At 54.0% G+C, this 18183-nt stretch overlaps 1 protein-coding gene across 2 annotated transcripts in view; it reads left to right on the top strand.

Annotated features, from left to right (window-relative positions):
- The window catches only part of NOS1 (nitric oxide synthase 1), a 71479-nt gene that overhangs the window by 32919 nt on the left and 20377 nt on the right, over window positions 1-18183 (top strand). For both annotated transcript variants that reach the window (XM_036393071.2, XM_036393069.2), the window contains exons 4-16: window positions 1179-1313; window positions 2397-2542; window positions 3880-4042; window positions 5108-5199; window positions 5629-5770; window positions 7552-7691; window positions 8086-8260; window positions 9480-9581; window positions 10697-10891; window positions 12314-12399; window positions 15431-15575; window positions 15856-15960; window positions 16352-16410. In XM_036393071.2, the coding sequence (XP_036248964.1) occupies window positions 1179-1313; window positions 2397-2542; window positions 3880-4042; window positions 5108-5199; window positions 5629-5770; window positions 7552-7691; window positions 8086-8260; window positions 9480-9581; window positions 10697-10891; window positions 12314-12399; window positions 15431-15575; window positions 15856-15960; window positions 16352-16410 (1685 nt within the window). The remainder of the gene's footprint in view (window positions 1-1178; window positions 1314-2396; window positions 2543-3879; window positions 4043-5107; window positions 5200-5628; window positions 5771-7551; window positions 7692-8085; window positions 8261-9479; window positions 9582-10696; window positions 10892-12313; window positions 12400-15430; window positions 15576-15855; window positions 15961-16351; window positions 16411-18183) is intronic.

Here is an 18183-nt window from a genome sequence, read left to right as displayed (position 1 = left end):
GCCCATGCCAAGGCAGTGTCAGGGAGCTGAGGCTGGAGAAATCCAACTACTCATGATTCAGCAGCCCCCCACTTGGATAATTCATCCATCCTCGTTCCTAAAGCTTTCCAGCATTGGTAGCAGAGGAGCTGTGCCTTTGGCTTGCTCAGATTGATGCTCAGCTCTTCATTCTTCCAGGCAGAGCTTGGCACCTGCAGAACCGGAGCAGGTGATGCTCCTTGGGAAGAAACACCCCACAGATTTTGGGGGAGAGTCTTCCTCTAGGAAACTTGAACACAACATTCTCCAAGTCACTTCCACCTCTGTTTTTAACTCATTTCCCACAGGTTTAGCTGTCCCATAACCAGACACAACTTCTTAATTCCATTGCCAGTCAACGGCTCTGTTGTAGGATCCCAAATAACACCAAATATTGGGATAACACACCTTGTCTGGCTGTGTCACCCCAGAATTTACTCACAGCCATCCAGCCATACACAATGCTTTGTTGCTCCGACCTCTCAGGGTTTCTGTGGTCGAGATGACCCTGAGGTGTTAGAAAGTCTCTTTTTCCCAGCTCCGAGTTTGAAGAAGGAGTCAGGATTCTTCGGCTGTGGTTTTTAAGGTTGTTTATTCTCTGTTATCTGTAACATTCTTTTCCTGACCTGCTGAGGTCTGTCTAGCAAGTCAGTCCAAGTCACACTGACCGCCTCAGAGGTGGTGTTATCTTTTTATACTAAAAACTACATGTACATTATTTACAATAATTTCCCAATACCTATCACCTATGTTAGACAGTCCATTTCTACTCTAAACCAATCCAAAAGTGCCACCATCACCCAGAAGATGGAGGCTAAGAAGAATAAAGAAGAAGGACAAGACATGCCCAAATCACTCCATCTTGGCTTCTGAACTCCCATTCTAAAACCCCAAAATTCTATTTTTCTATTTTGTAACAAACTATCATTCTACTTAAACTTCCGTGGCTTGTGAATCCTCATATAAAGTTGGTAATTTTTTCCATGGGTCAAAATCAAAGGCACAGGTCTCTTTGGCTTCATGCCAAGGTCTCTGAGCCCCCTGGCAGGGGCTTGAGCCATCCAGGGCAGCCAGAGGGATGTCCTGGGTTCTGACAGGGGCCTTTTCCTGGATTTTGCTGATGAGTTCTGACCTTGTGCTGGGTGTTCCCTCTTTTCCAGCCGCCGTCATCTGGGCGCCAGTCCCCAACCAAGAACGCCAACGGGAGCCCTTCCAAATGCCCCCGCTTTGTGAAAATCAAGAACTGGGAGACGGGATCCGTGCTCCACGACACCCTGCACCTCAAGACTGCCATGGTGAGTAGAGCTGCCCCAAATTCCCTGAGCATCGATGAGTGAATGGCACCATTTCCAAGGTGGATTTACCCAGGAATGCAGAAGTGGAGGAATTCATGTCTTGGTTTAAAAGCCAGGTGTCTGCTAAGGAAGGCAGGAGCCTCCCCTGAAATGGAAAATGTAAACCCCCTGTGTCTGAATTATTATAGTTTTGGAATTACGGGCTCTCGGGTAAAGATAGGGGAGTAGGAATGACAGTTCTTTACGAGGAAAATTAAAAATACAAATGCAATAGTACAAACAAAAAAAAAAAACCACTGCCAGAGTGAGACCATGCCCTGTCCCCTGTGTGTCAGGGGGTGGCACAGCCCCATCCCATGGGGGCTCAGCCCTCCTGCAGTGCCAGCTGTGCTGCTGCTGGAGCAGGGATCCTGCACAAGGGGGGAGTTTTCCTCTGCAGCTCCAGGGCTGCTGCAGATGGGCCTGGGCTCCCTCTGGCAATGCAGGGCAGCAGAAGCTGCTCCTCTGGCAATGCACTGGGCAAAGGCTGCTGTGCTGTGCCAGGCTCACATTGGATCCAGGTAGGAATGCTTGGCTCCTCCCCTGGGCGCAGCATCTCCCCATGGGATGATGGAATTGGATCAGCCCTGCAGGGACACTCAGTGGCCATGGACAGCAGAGATCTCCTGCAGGGAAGATTGGCTGGGGGAGAGATAAAGGAAAAACTGCCCCATGGACAGCAGAGAACTGCCCCAGCTCTGACAGATGGGCAATAGAACACACACCCACAGCTGCATCTTTCAACCTGAGACACTCCAGTAGGGTTTGAATTTCAAATCTGGTGCAATAAGCAAAGAGAGGGAAATCCATTGGGTTAAATAAGGAAAAGCATTTGACTTCATGCCAAGCTGGGGTGTGAACCCCATCTCTCCACTGTCTGATCAGGAGGGACAAGTGGTGTCTGCACATGGCCTGGCTGTCACCACTCAGTGGCCCCAGCCAGCTGGGAATGTCCCTGTTTGTGGCTGATCGCTGACTGCCCCAGCCCAGCCCAGCAGTGCCGTGGTGGCTCCAGGACATTCCTGTTCCCTCCTGTCCCCTCAGGCCACGGCATGCACCGAGCAGATCTGCATGGGCTCCGTGATGACCCCCAGCCCCCACATCCGCAAGGCAGAGGACACCAGGAGCAAGGAGGAGGTGCTGCTCCTAGCCAAGGACTTCATTGACCAGTACTACTCCTCCATAAAGAGGTTGGTCCTGCTGTTGCTGCCTGCCTAGCTCCATGGTAGAGCATGGGACTCAATCCCAGGGTCATGGGTTCGTGCCGCACGTTGGGCGCCATTTGTTGCTGTCCATTTGTTGGTTGTGATTTGCCTGGGGACCCGGGGGGCTCCCTAAGCTGTATGTTTGCTCAAGCAGCAGGCAGGCAAGGAGACTCCACACGGCTTCTGAGGGTGCTAATTAGATGAAGGTTTATTGGGGTCCCACCCCCAGGAGCAGCATGGCTTCTGAGGGAGAAGGGGGAAAGGGGAGAGAGGGAGAACCTAGGGAGAGAAGGGCCAAGAGAGAGTCTGATCTCCCTTGCACAGCTTAACAGGGAGATTCAAAGTGGGGTGGAATAAGCCTTGGGCCAATGGGATTGCAGATACATGATGCTTCAGGGGAGGATCACAGGCTTGGAATAAACTGAACATTTTCATACATTTTCGAGGGGTGAGACAGAGCATAGCATTTAACTAAAATGCAACACCACATGCTGCCTCAGCCCAAGGCTGCTGCTGGTGCTGAGAGGTCACACGTGTAACCCAGAGCTGGGGCCAGCACGAGAAGGACCTGGAGCTGCTGGAGTGACACCAGAGGAGGCACCAGGATGATCAGAGGGATGGAGCAGCTCTGTTGGGAGGAAAGGCTGAGAGAGTCGGGATTGTTCAGTCTGGAAAAGAGAAGCTTTGGCGTGACCTCCTTGTGGCCTTCCAGTGCCTGAAGGAGGCAAAAAAAAAAAAAACCATGGAGAGAGACTTGAGGCAAGGGATGGAGGAAAGGGACACAGGGAATGGCTCCCACTGCCAGAGGGCAGGGATGGATGGGATATTGGGAATCAGGAATTGTTCCCTGGCAGGGTGGGCAGGCCCTGGCACAGGTGCCCAGAGCAGCTGGGGCTGCCCCTGGATCCCTGGCAGTGCCCAAGGCCAGGCTGGACACTGGGGCTGGGAGCAGCCTGGGATGGTGGGAGGTGTCCCTGCCCATGGCAGGGGTGGAATGGGATGAGTTTAAAGGTCCCTTCCAGCCCAGGCCATTCCATGATTCCATGATGTGATCTCCCACCCGTGTAAGTCACAGCAGGGGGAGGCTCTGGTGCTCCTCCAGCAGCTGCTTCTTGGGTAGAGTTTCATTCCTGGTGTTGTTGTGTCTCTGCACAAGCCACTGCTCTCTCCCCCTGGTCCTTGCCCACCTGCTATCCCAAATCTGGGATAACCATCCCCACAATCCCTGTGGATGTGTAGGAACAAATCATTCCAGGTGGAGAGCAGCAGCATTCCCTGCCCTCCGCCTGACCCTCCACCTCCTCTGCTCCCAACCTTCCCAGATCCGGCTCCAAGGCCCACATGGAGAGGCTGGAGGAGGTGACCAAGGAGATTGAGGCCACTGACACGTACCAGCTGCGGGACACGGAGCTGATCTACGGAGCCAAGCACGCCTGGAGGAACGCGGCGCGCTGCGTGGGCAGGATCCAGTGGTCCAAGCTGCAGGTGAGCACCAATCCCACCACAAACACCCAGGAGATTCCTGCCAAAGGGCGTGCTGGAGTTCTGGAGAGGCAAATTCCTGCTCTCCAGCACCTGGGAAGCACAGCACAGGCCCAGGGGCAGGTGTTCAGCATACACAGCTCCCCTCAGCAGCTCTGGGATGCTGGCAGGGGCTGGAAAAGTGTCTGTGGGATGGGAGATGAGGTGGCTGTGTCTGAAATGGAAGCTGGTGTTCCAGGGGATGTTTTCCAATATCAGATCCTGCTCCAACATCTTTCCTGCTGCTTCCGAACCTGTTGCTCCACCTGGAGAGAGGCAGCAGGACACATTTGTCCTCAGTACTGAGATCCAGCAGGGGAGGGTTTGGCTCAGTGTCCTTTTGGCAAGGGAAACACAGAACAGGATTGGAAATCAGTGATCCCTAGGGAATCCCTTGGTACAGAGCTGTACTCTCCTCCTGTAACCTGGAACAAATCCAGTGCTGCTGAGCAGCTCCTGTGGCTGCTTCACACAGGGAATGGGCACAGCCACTTCTGTTCATGCCCCTTCCTGATTTCCCCATGCTTTCATGGATGACCCTGGATCCCTAGCAGTGTCCAAGGCCAGGCTGGACAGGGTTTGGAGCACCCTGGGGTAGTGGAAGGTGTCCCTGCCATGGCCAGGGGGTGGAGTGAGATGCTCTTTAAAAGTCCCAAGCCAAGCCATTCCATGATTCCGTGATTCCCTGCCCCCCAGCCCTGGCTGGCACCTGTCCTGCTCCAGCTTTGAGTGCTGAAGAGAAGTAGAGCAGACTCTGTAATTGTTGGGGGATGAGGCAGGAACAGCAGCAGGTTGGGAGCACGGGAATGAGGAGGTTTTTGCCTGAGCAGCAGATGAGTCACCTCTCCAAAGCAAAACGGGCAGCTGGATTAGACATCCACATGTTCCAAAGGCAGGGAACACATAATTACGGAGCTTTAGATCCCTGAGAAGCCACAGTGGTGCCTGGAGTTCTCCATGTGCTGTGTTTCCTCTGCCTGGCTCTGCCCTAGGAGCTGGAACATCCCCACAACTGCTTCCCTGTTCCAGGTGTTTGATGCCCGGGACTGCACCACAGCCCATGGGATGTTCAATTACATCTGCAACCACATCAAGTACGCCACCAACAAGGGGAACCTCAGGTGAGCCACCAGGGAGTCACCAGGCTTTGAATCCGAGGGCCACTGGATGAGTGGAGACCCAGCTGGAGTTGGGTCTGGGCACTGCACAGCCAGCAGCAGTCCTGGGAAGGGTTAGAGGGATCTGATCTGGGGTGGAGGAGTCCTGCTGGTTCAAGTCTCTCTCTTCTTGCTGCCTGTTAGACCTCAGAGGGAAGATTTTCCCATTATTTCCCCTTTTATATATTCTGCATACAGCACAGAGCTCAGACTGCTCTCCAGATCTGAAACCCCCTGTGAGCAGCCAGGAGCTGGGAACACCCCAAATTCCAGATCCACCGACTCTCAGGGACTCGCTCAGGGCACACCCAGAGGTGGTGGCAGCACTTTTCCTCCAGCATCTCACCCCTCCTGCAGCTCATGGCATCCACCAGCTCTGCCTTTTCCCCCCAGGTCGGCCATCACCATCTTCCCGCAGCGCACGGACAGCAAGCACGACTTCCGCATCTGGAACGCGCAGCTGATCCGCTACGCCGGCTACAAACAGCCCGACGGCTCCGTGCTGGGCGACCCCGCCAACGTGGAGCTCACTGAGGTACCAGCCTGTCTGACTCTGCCCTTCCTGAGCCTTCTCCACTTGTCCTGGTTTAGGGCAAATTTGGGAGAAAAAACCTCCAAAGGGGCCCCTCCAGAAAGCAAACCCACACAGCCCCTCTTCCCCTACCATTTCGGGAAGGATTCCTCGGAGAGGAGTGGAAAGAACCTGTTTATTTAACAGGCACAGCACCCCCAGCACACAAAAGGAACAATACCAGGTGACACCACTCTGTCACCGCTCTGAAAAAGATGACAAATTCAGAAAGTCTCTCTTGGGGGTGGCCGCTCTGTTCTCAGTCCCTCCTGTGCTGGGGCAGCTGCTGCAGCCACAAGGTGCAAACTCTCGGTGTTCCCAGGTCCCAGTGCGGAGCAGGTTCGAGTAGGTCCAAAAAAGGGAAAGGAGAAACAGTCCAGGGAAAATTTGGGCTGCTTGGCTAAACTAACTAATGAGCAGGAGCAAACAGCAAGAGCAAAGCAGGAGCAAAGCCGAAGCAAGAGCAAAGCAAAAAACAAAGCAAAAAGCAAAAGCAGCACCCATGCACTGCCCTGTCTGTGTGTCCCACCAGCCGTGGGGGAGCAGCTGATAACAAAACCAAAACAAAACTTTGCTCTTCAGAGCCAGTCTGGAAGGCACAGAACATGATATCCAGCACAAACAGAACACAGGAATGGGGATACAAGCATCATAACATCACCCTAGGGCAGGGCTTCACCCAAAACCCTCTCCCAGGTCTTCCCTCCATTGAAGCTGGCAGAGCTGGCAGGGAGTTCTGTCTGTCTGTCAGAGCTTTCCCGTGTATCCAGATGGATTTTCCTGGAAAGTTTCCTTTTCCTTGTAGTCTCCCAGGGCTTACACCCCTCCATAATCACCTTGTCCCCATAAATGAGAGATGGGGCAAATGTGAGGTGTTTGAAGAACTTTTATTCCATTTTCAGTCTCATGTGAAGGGTGAGACAATACAGATGTTATAATTCATGCCATCACAATCAGAAGCCAATTATTTCCTAATTACAATACACTCTAAGTGTTTCTTGGCCTATCAGCTTTAGCCACACCATGCTGTAAATGCCTTAAAGCCAATCATCCAGAACTGCCCCTGGTGGGTCCCACTACAATGATCTTTCATAGTTCTATTTCTCCAAAGTATCCAGTCTTATTTGTGAGCTCATCCTTTTAAACTTGTTTCTAGTTCCATTTCTCTCCCAACAATGTCTGTCCTATTCCTAGAATGGCATTTCTAAGTCAACATTTCTTATCTCAAGGTTTGCATACAGATGCACATTGTGTGGGCCTTCTGTCAGGTTTTGAGAACTCTACAAATCCATTCCCCACATTAAACCCACCCTTCCCATGCCTGCTGGGAATTCTGAGCACTCCCAGAGGGAGGAGGGGCTGGGTCAAGCAGTCTGGGATTGTCCAGGGCAGCACCACCCAGGCAGGTTGGGTTTGTGTCACCCTTAGGTTTTTCCCCAGGAGTAAAGGCTGGGTTTTGTCACTTTTCTGCTTTTCTTACCCGTTTTCTCCTTCACCACTACAGGCACAAGCCACGATCCTACTGGGGATTGATTCCAGTCTCATTTGTAGCCCAAACTGCCCTGACTTGGCCATGGGTGGGCTGGGACAGGCCACCCCCTGTTTGTAGCTCCCTTTGCTCAACCACAAGGGCAGAAATCCTGCCAGGAGCTGTTCCTAAGGACCACACAATTCCCTGCCCACAGTGTCTGAAGAGCAGGTGACCTGCTGGGACACCACCAACCCTGCCTTTATTTTCCCTGCAGATCTGCATCCAGCAAGGCTGGAAGGCTCCGTACGGGCGCTTCGATATCCTGCCCCTGCTCCTCCAAGCCAACGGCAACGACCCCGAGCTCTTCGAAATCCCACCAGAGCTTGTGCTGGAAGTGCCCATCCGGCACCCCAAGTGAGTCAGGGGCAGCCCCAGAACTGCTCCAGGGGATCAGCAGGACTGAGCTCCCCTGGTTCCACCCTTGCCATGGCCTGGGGGCTTCACCCAACACCCTCTCCCAGATCTTCCCTCCAGTGAAGTTGGCAGAGAGGTTGTGTCCATGTCTCAGTGCTTTCCCTTGTATCTAGACTGATTTCCTTGGAAAATTTCCTTTTCCTTGAAGCCTCCCAAGGCTTACACCCCTCCATAATCACCTTGTCCCCATGAACAGCCCCAAAGGAAGGTACTGATGGAAATGTTCTGCTCAAGTCCTTCACCCTGGTGGCAAAGTGACCTCCCCCATCCCCCTGCCTGCATTGGGAAGGGAGTTCCTGGCTGGTTGCCTAATCCTGACCCTTTTCCCCGGCAGGTTTGAGTGGTTTAAGGACCTGGGCCTGAAGTGGTACGGGCTGCCAGCCGTTTCCAACATGCTCCTGGAGATCGGGGGCTTGGAGTTCTCAGCCTGCCCCTTCAGTGGCTGGTACATGGGCACGGAGATCGGCGTCCGCGACTACTGCGACAACTCCCGCTACAACATCCTGGAGGTACCTCCTGCTGCTCCTGGCGGGCCTCTGGGGTCACTGGGGAGCAGGCAGGACACTGGGAGAGCACAGGGTGTCCCTTCTGGGCCCCAGCTCCGGGCCCCTCAGTTTGGGAAGGATGTTGAGATGCTTGAGCGCATCCAGAGACAACGAGGCTGGAGAGGGGCTGGGAACACAAACCCTGTGAGGAACCACTGAGGGAGCTGGGGGTGCTCAGCCTGGAGAAAAGGAGACTCAGGGGTGACCTTATCACTCTCTACAACTCCTGAAAGGTGGCTGTGGCCAGGTGGGGTTGGGCTCTTTCTCCAGGAACTGACAGAACCAGAGGACACAGCCTCAAACTGTGTCAAGGAAAATACAGGTTGGATGTTAAGAAAAAGTTTTGCATGAGTGATAAAGTTCTGGAATGGCTTCCTGGGGAAGTGGTGGAGTCCCCATCCCTGGGTATGTTTAACAAAGCCTGGATGTGGCACTGGGTGCCAGGGTTCAGTTGAGGTGCTGGGGCTGGGTTGGACTCAATGGTCTTGAAGGTCTCTTCCAACCAGGTCATTCTGTGAATTCTGTGAATTCTCCTGGAGCCACATGGCTGAGGGCTGGCAAGGTCTCTGTGTCCTGTGGGGACAGCAGGTGTCTGACACAGCCAGTGTGATCCCTGTGGAGCTTCCCACAGGCTTCCCAAAGAATCTTAGGGATCAGCAGGCACCTGGTCATGTGCTCAGTTGAGGCCAAGTACTGAAACATGAAAGGGTGGAGAGACCCTTGGTGGCTCCTCAGGGATGTGTGAGCCCTTGGGGACCCTCCAGCTGGTCCCATGGCTCAGGGACTGCCCACACTGGGAGGGACAAAGCCAAGCCATGGGAAGGTGCCTGTGCAGGGGTCTGGATCCATCAAAACCTCCCAGGGAATGCTGTGTTATAACAGGGGCTCCATCCCTCCCCAGTCTCCTGAAAACCAGAGCAGTGTCCAGCTGCTCCTGGAGGCCTCCTCAGCAGCATTTGGCCAGCTGCCTCTGCTCATGGAGGAGGAAGGGCCGTGCTCCTGCCATGGAGAGGAAAAGACAGGATTTCTTCCCAGAGGAAAGCACAGCATCAGCCCTTCCCTGCCCTGTGGGTGCCTTGTGCCAGCCTGGGCCTCTCCTCTGGGTTCCTCTCCCCAAGCAGACCTCTCCCATCCTTGTTTCTTGCCCATTAAATCCTTCCCCTCCTGCCACATGTTGTTACAGCAAGTGGCCAAGAAAATGAACCTGGATATGAGGAAAACATCCTCGCTGTGGAAGGACCAGGCCCTGGTGGAGATCAACATCGCTGTGCTCTACAGCTTCCAGGTACTTCACTCAGACCCTGCTGTGCCTGGGCCAGCTGGAGGGACACAGGGACAGGGTGGGACAAGTGTGGAGACATCCGCCCAAGCACAATGGCTGAAATTGGGCTGTGCTCCTGAATTTGGGCTGCTGGAGTGAGATTTAATAATCTCCACACTCTGGATGTTGTAAAACAACGCTGCCAGCACCTGAGTCCTGCTGGTCCAGAAGGAATATCCCAGCAGGGGGGAAATCCAGCCCTTCTGACCTATCCGTGAGGCAGGAACTGGCCCAGGCTTTTCCCCAGCCTGCACCTAAAGGCTGAGAAGCAAAACCAGTCCTTGGTGAGCCAGCCTCAAAGGGGGAAAGTCCTTCCCAGAGCTGGCTTGGAGCTGCCCTGCTGGAAGAGCTTCCCAAGGGTCTGAGCAGAGGATGCTCCATCCCATCCATCCCATCCATCCCATCCATCCATCCTATCCATCCCATCCATCCCATCCATCCTATCCATCCCATCCATCCCATCCATCCCATCCATCCCATCCATCCCATCCATCCCATCCATCCTATCCATCCCATCCATCCCATCCATCCCATCCATCCCATCCATCCATCCTATCCATCCCATCCATCCCATCCATCCATCCCATCCATCCCATCCATCCTATCCATCCCATCCATCCCATCCATCCCATCCATCCATCCCATCCATCCCATCCATCCCATCCATCCCATCCATCCATCCCATCCATCCCATCCATCCCATCCATCCTATCCATCCCATCCATCCCATCCATCCCATCCATCCATCCCATCCATCCCATCCATCCCATCCATCCTATCCATCCCATCCATCCCATCCATCCCATCCATCCCATCCATCCCATCCATCCATCCCATCCATCTCATCTTTGCTTGGACCAGGACAATTAGCAGGGGGAACAGGGCTCCCATAGCACATCTATTCTCAAAGCACTTTAGAGCCCCCTTGGAAGACCAGGGTCAGCAGCCACCTTGGATCATCCCCAAAGACCATGGGAGTAGGGAATATTTGGGACAAACAGCTCCAGATGTAAAGTCATGGCTTTTTCCCTCTGGGATGTGTTGACAGCTGCTGGCTCTGCTCTCTTGTCCCCCTGCAGAGTGACAAGGTGACCATCGTGGATCACCACTCGGCCACCGAGTCCTTCATCAAGCACATGGAGAACGAGTACCGGTGCCGGGGGGGCTGTCCCGCCGACTGGGTGTGGATTGTGCCGCCCATGTCGGGCAGCATCACCCCCGTCTTCCACCAGGAGATGCTCAACTACCGCCTGACGCCCTCCTTTGAGTACCAGGTGCTGTCCCCACCCTCCACCGTGCCTCTGGCCCAGGGCGGGGCGGGAGTGGGAGTTCAGGAGGTGCAGGAAGGAGACGGACACCATCCAACTCCTGCACAATGGATGTTTCACCCCAGCATTATAGTGTAATAATGGGGCTTTGCCCCTCCGTGGGGATGTGGGACACCTGAGCTCCCAGTTTTTAATCACACTTTGGAAGTGCCTAATGGGTGGGTGAGGAAATGGCCTGGAAGGCTCCTGGATCCCATTTCAGCCTGCAGGTTTGAGTGGATACGGCTCCTGGATCCCAAATCCTATATCCCATATCCCATCCCAGCCTGCAGGTTTGAGAGAATGGCTCCTATATTCCATATCCCACATCCCATATCCCATTCCAGCCTGCAGGTTTGAGAGGATGGCTCCTGTATCCCATATCCAATATCCTATATCCCATCCCAGCCTGCAGGTTTGAGATGATGGCTCCTATATCCCATATCCCATATCCCATATCCCATATCTCATATCCCATATCCCATATCCCATATCCCATATCCCATTTCAGCCTGCAGGTTTGAGAGAATGGCTCCTATATCCCATATTCCATATCCCAAATCCCATATCCCAAATCCCATATCCCATATCCCAAATCCCATATCCCATATCCCATATCCCATTCCAGCCTGCAGGTTTGAGTGGATATATGTCCTGTACCGCATATCCCATACCCCATATCCCAGCCTGCAGGTTTGAGAGGATGCTCCTGCACCCAGGGGATCCAGCAGTGGGACAGGGGCTCAGACGCTGCTGCTGGGCTGTTGAACCCTGCAGACCCTGAGGAAAATCCCCTCAGCAAACACTCCCTCGTTATCCAGCCTTTCCACACAATGTGACCTTTAGTCAAGAGCCCTTAAGGAATAATCCCAGAGCAGGAGCAGTCTGTTCACTCCTTGCCCAGCCCACCAGGCCCCCCGATGCTTCCTGGCTCTGACTGCAGCCTGCAAGGGCACGGGATGAGCTTCTGTGTGCCTGCTCCTGCCTTCAGCTGTCTCCCCTTCCCAAAGGGCCTCTTAGGGGAAAAAACCTGTGGCAGAGCAGGGGAAAGGATCTGTTTCCATCACCTCTCTCCTTCTGGCGTTGTCTTCTTTTTGGCTGTGGCCTATTAACGCTGCTCTCGAGAGGTGACAGAGCAATTGGCCAGATGCTGCTACAAGCCAGGAGGGTTTATTAGATGGCAATTTTCCTGGGCATGTTCCATTGCCCAAACAAACCCCCCACAAGGCTCCAAGGATCAGGGACACAGAGAGGAGAGGCAGAGCTGTGCAGTAGCAGCTATTCCTCCCCTTCCTGACTGGGAGAATTTAACTCTCAGTGCTGTGGATGCTGCATTTCTCCAAGCCCTGGGCACTCCCCACCCTCTGATCCTGCTTTTCCCTCTCCTAGCCGGACCCCTGGAACACCCACGTCTGGAAAGGGGTCAATGGGACACCCACCAAGAAGAGGGCCATTGGCTTTAAGAAGCTGGCAAAGTGAGTACCAGCAGGCTCTGGAAAGGCCTGGAATGTTTGGGGCTGCTCCTGGATTTAGGCACCCTGTGGGTGTGTGCAGCAGCCTACAGATGATGGGCTCTGAGCCTGGGCTTTGGGCCACTGAAGGCTTTACCTGCCATGAGGGACATTTGGGGACACAGGCAGTCCTTTGAGCACCCCCTCAGACCACCAAAAGGGGTGTGACCAGGTGAATCCCAGATCCTGGGTATTGTTTGTTCTCCCAAGCTGTTCATTCTCTGGTTAGCAGGTTTTGATTCTCAGGGATGGCTTTCCCACTTTTGGAGGGTGTTTTGCCCATTTTTCCTTTCCTTGGGGCAGGAAGATTCCCCTTCCTTCTTCAGGGCTGTGCTGGCACTTAGGAGATCCAACTCCTGTCCATATTCCTTCTTTTCCCATTGACTTTTCCCTACATGAGGAGAACCTGCCCCCAGTGTGTGCCCAGCCCTCCAAACACCTGCTTTGGAAGGAAGGGGGGAGATGGGAATGAGGAATCTCCCTGCAGGCAGCAGATGGATCAGGGCTGAGCTGAGATTTGCACTTCATGGTCAGTTGACCCCTGGCAAGGGGCCACCCCAGTCCCTCTTCCCTGCCAAGGCTCCTCAGCAGCAGGGATGCAGGAATGAAGCACAATTTGGCTGATTCTGGCCCAAATTCCTCCCCTGGGGGCCATTGGCAGAGAGGAGCTGCTGGTTCTGTGGCAGCAGAGCCCTGGGCCAAGGCAGGAGCGGGCTGGGTGTGCCCTGGGGACGGTGGCCAGGCTGCCAGGTGGCCCTGGCTCGTCACAGCATCTCCCCATGCTTCAGTTTCCCCAAATCCCTGCCATCAATTTGCTCCCACTCTTCAGCTGTCACCTCCTGCGAGCTGCTCTCCGTGGTGCATCCATAAACAGGAGCAGCAGCTGAGGAATGTGACACTGGGGCCGGGGGAAGAGCAGGAGGATTCATGGAGTTTGGAGAAAAAAAATGCTTTTATTGCTCCCCTCTGCCCCATTGAGGGATGGTTTTATAAAAATGTGAGCGTGGCAGGTCATTTAAAACAAAATCTCCATTGTTCCTGGTGTAGGGAAAGGAATTGTTTTTGTAATTCACCATTAATCCTGTCTGGATCTGAGCTTATCAGCTGAAGAAGAGGCAGCCTGAGCCCAGAGCCTTGAGCATGATTTGGTGCCTGCTCAGACTCAAAAATCTGGTCAGATCTGAGCCTCCAGACCTGCAGTCCCTGCCCTGGGGACAGGGGCCAGAACTGCACTGAGGGTGGTGATGCAGCAGCAAACAGAAACGTTCCTGAGGCTGACCCTGCCAGGGGCAGGCAGGATAAACCAGCCTGCAGGAGTTTCTACCTCTTCTTCCCTCTTTTTGTCCTCCCTAAATGATTCCCCAAAGCCAGAGTATTCCTGGGCAGGAGGGGCAGGGGGAAGCTGGGCTCCTCCTACCCAGTGTGACCACTCCAGTGTCGCAGACATCTTTTTATGAAAAATCTTTTCTTTAGGATTTTTCCTCCTGAGAAGCTGAGAGGCCTCAGGAACAAAATGTAACCAATGGTTATCTGCTGCTGTGGAATGCAACAGGTGCATCTGGGATTGGTCTCATGTGGTTGTTTCTAATTAATGGCCAATCACAGCCCAGCTGGCTCAGGCTCTTTGAGCCACAAACTTTTGTTATCATTCTTTTCTATTCTTAGCTTAGCTAGCTTTCTGATGAAACCTTTTTTCCTATTCTTTTAGTATAGTTTTGATAAGCTTGATTTATTATTTTATATATATCATAACATAATAAATCAAGCTTTCTGAAACGTGGAGTCAGATCCTCATCTCTTCCCTCAACATAAGACCCCTGTGAACACGGCCACACTCCAGCTGCAGCCTCTGTTCCCCACAGCTCCTCTAAAGGGGCTGCAGGAGCCCTGCTGAACTCAAAAACCCGGGGCAAGGGCTGTCAGAGTGAATCAGGCAGCCCTTCCTGCTGCAGAGGCCACAGAGATGCTTTGTGCTCCCTCAGACTCCCTAAAATCACCTTTCCCTGCTGCAACAGCAGCCTAAATCCAGACCTGATGGATTTCTGCCTTTCTGGTGGCCCCATTTAAAAGCTTGGTGGTCCACTTAGTAAAAAAAAAAGTGTTTGGCGTGTAGGAAAACCAGTGTTGATGTGATATAAATGTCCCTAAAACAACAAACCCTCAACCCCTGCCCCATCACGGTGCTCCCAGTGGTGCCACAGACAAGGAATCAGCATTCCTGGTGCTGCATCACCTGGGCCAGGGTTGGAGAGAGGCTGGGGACCCCCAGGGCCCCTCTGTGTGCCTGAGCCAGGGGGAAACCTGGAGGAAAAGCCCCCAGGCATGGCTGAGGCACAGGAAAGAGCCAGCTGGGCACAAGGCTGGGGTAAATGTGCCACCCCCGGCCTGCTCCTCCCAGGGAAGGTCACCAGAGTGCAAATCACAGGCACTGGGACAGCTGGGTGTGACCTGGGTGTCCCCAGGCTCTGTGTGCAGCAGGGCTGGGTTGGATTTAAGGGATGGAGGAGCTGCTGTTCCTCCTGTAGCTCCAGCTCTGGTTGGTTCCAGCTTTTTCTCTTTTCTTTTCTTTTCTTTTCTTTTCTTTTCTTTTCTTTTCTTTTCTTTTCCCCTTCCCTTCCCTTCCCTTCCCTTCCCTTCCCTTCCCTTCCCTTCCCTTCCCTTCCCTTCCCTTCCCTTCCCTTCCCTTCTTTTTTATTTTCCCTGCCTCTGATCCTTCTCCTGCTTCTGTGCCCCTGCAGAAATACCACCCCCATGCCTGGTTTAGCATTTTTCTCCTTCACCCCATCCAGGTATTTGAGCTCTGTTCAAGCTCCCCCATCTCCTCTTCCTCTCTGACAAGTCGAGCTCTTCCAGGCTTCTCTGTTTGCCATGTGACAACCAAAAAAACTGATGCTGCAGCTTTGTAAGGCTGCTCATTTAATAGGAAATAAAAAGGTCTGGCCTAGAGGGATGGGTCAGGTCCAAGCTCTGACTGGGATTTATTCCTGCTTCCCAGGGCTGTGAAGTTCTCAGCCAAGCTGATGGGCCAAGCCATGGCCAAAAGGGTCAAGGCCACCATCCTGTATGCCACGGAAACAGGGAAGTCCCAGGTCTATGCAAAAACCCTCTGTGAGATCTTCAAACACGCCTTTGATGCCAAGGTATTGCTCCTGACACGTGATGGGTGTGAGATCATGGTGTGAAAACAGCTGCCAGGGGCCTTCAGGGTGTGCCCCTGTGGGTCTGGGGTGGAGGAAAATCCCTGATTTCCTGCCCTGATTGCAGCTGTGGCCCCTGGGGTGGCAGCCCCAGGGCTGGCCCTGTCCCTCCAGGCTCCTGTTCCCACCCTCCCCGTGCAGAGGTCCCAGCAGGGATGTGCTGTCCCCATCCCCAGCCTGCCCAGGAGGCTCCCAGCTCTCTGTGCCCTCTCTGTGCCCCCAGGTGATGGCCATGGATGAGTATGATGTGGTGCACCTGGAGCACGAGACCATGGTCCTGGTGGTCACCAGCACCTTCGGCAACGGGGACCCCCCTGAGAACGGAGAGGTAGGACAGCAGGGGACAGCAGGGGACAGCAGGGACAGCAAGGGACAGCAGGGGACAGCAGGGACAGCAGGGGACAGGGCCAGGAACGTCCCCTTTTGGCTCAGACTGAGCTGGAAGGACCCAAAACAGGTCCAGGTGCTGCAGCTGCCTCCAGGCTGCTCTGGAGCAGGGACATCTCCTGGTTCCATGCCATGACACAGCCACTGGTCCAATGTTCAGTTCGTGCTGTGTGACCCCAGCAGTGTCACACAGAAGGTGACAGTGCCCTGGCTGGGGGGCTGTGAGCTGGGCTGCGAGCAGGGAGCGGAGCCACAGCCCAGGCTGAGCTCAGGGCTTGGTTTCCTGCAAAACCTGGCAAAACTGATGGCTTTTTTTTGTTCTTTCTCTGTAGAAATTTGGCTGTGCATTAATGGAGATGAAGAATCCCAACTCCAACCTGGAGGAGAGGAAGTAAGAGCACCCCAACCCCTTCCCCTCCCACTCCAACCCTTTCCCCTCCCAGTCCAAACCCCAGCATGCAGGACAGGTTTCCCCGCCTTCATCCTCTCACAGGGGAGTGGGAAATCCTCGGGCAGATCTCACATTTGCAAATATCCAGGAATGGGACCCGCCTGGAGACCCAGGGAATGGAGAGACTGGAGGTCCCAGGGAGGACAAAAACCCAGAGTCAGGGGTGCCTGTGGATCCCAGCTTGTAATTCCCTGGGGTGACATTTCAAAGCTTCTCTCTTCATCTTGAAGAGGCAGGAATCTGTGAAAACAACATATAAAAGTAGGAATTTTCCCCAAATCATCGATTCTGAGAGCCAGGGCCTGTCCAGGAGGCACCAAAATAGTAAGAGTTGGAGGTAGAAGGGAGTTCCCAGCCTTGCAGATGTAGGTGGGGGAGGGCTGGAGAACCAGATTTAGCTCCATGCATGGTGTGAAAAGATTTCTAGGGAAAATAAGAGCTGTGATAATCCTGTGATGTTTGTAACCGGTACCTAGGAGACAGAATGTGGGATTGTAGAAAATCCCCCTTCAGGGGAGGATGAGCTTTGTGCAGATCCCAGGGGGGGAAGGAAGGGAGGGCTCTGACAATGATCATTTGGGGTCTCCTCTAATTTTAGCTGTGAAGAATAAAATATTTCCCTGAACTGGGTCACTGCTGTGCCCTGGAATATCTCCTGAGCTGGCAACTGGCACAGGGCTGCTCCTTAATTCAGGAGGGATCCAGGGCAATTCCAGCACCCTGGCTCAGGGCAGTGTCACCAGGGTGGTGACAAACACACAGGGACCAGTCTGTCTATGACGGCCCTGTCCCCAGGCTGGTGACAAACACACAGGGACCAGTCTGTGCTGGGATAGCCCTGTCCCCAGGTTGGTGACAAACACACAGGGACCAGTCTGTGCTGGGATGGCCCTGGCTCCAGGCTGGTGACAAACACACAGGGACCAGTCTGTGCTGGGATGGCCCTGGCTCCAGAGTGGTGACAAACACACAGGGACCAGTCTGTGCTGGGATGGCCCTGTCCCCAGGATGGTGACAAACACACAGGGACCAGTCTGTGCTGGGATGGCCCTGGCTCCAGGCTGGTGACAAACACACAGGGACCAGTCTGTGGCTCTCCAGAGCTGGCCCTGCTGATGGATCCCTGCAGGGCTGCCCAGCTGAAAACCCAGCAGGCTCCTCATGGCCTCGTGCCTCCATGGGGACAGTGACAGAGCAGGCTGCCCTGGAGGGGTGAGGATGGAGAAGGAGCATTCCACACGTGGTTCTCATCCCAAGGATCTTCTCCTTGGCTGCAGAGGTGCTGCCCATGGCTGGTCAGGCAGATTTGAGGAGGTTAAAGCCCCTGAGTTTGGTGTTTGTTTGTCCCAGATAACTTCAAGTGTGATTTAAGGACTGGTGGGAGTTTCTAAGAGCCAGGCAGGGACACCCTGCACTGTCCCAGGCTGCTCCAAGGCCCATCCAGCCTGGCCTTGGACACTTCCAGAGATCCAGGGATCCACAGCTTCTCTTTTCTGGATTGCCCCAACCAATATCCAGGAGCTTGCTAACATCAAGCACACAAAAAACCTTTTGCAATGAGAAAAGGAGACCTGGAGGAGGCAGTGGGGGGAAGAGGGACAGTGTCAGCCTGGTTAAAGGCACCTGGAGAGAGCAGCTCCTGCCCATGCAGCCCTGAGGGATCCCAGCTCCCCAGGGAATGCTGAGACCCCTCAGGGCAGGGTGGCCTTAGTG

This window comes from Molothrus ater, chromosome 18 (assembly GCF_012460135.2).
Source record: "Molothrus ater isolate BHLD 08-10-18 breed brown headed cowbird chromosome 18, BPBGC_Mater_1.1, whole genome shotgun sequence".
Taxonomy (NCBI): Eukaryota; Metazoa; Chordata; class Aves; order Passeriformes; family Icteridae; genus Molothrus; species Molothrus ater.
The sequence above is the reverse complement of the archived record's forward strand: the minus strand, read 5'-3'. Positions and strand labels throughout refer to the sequence as shown.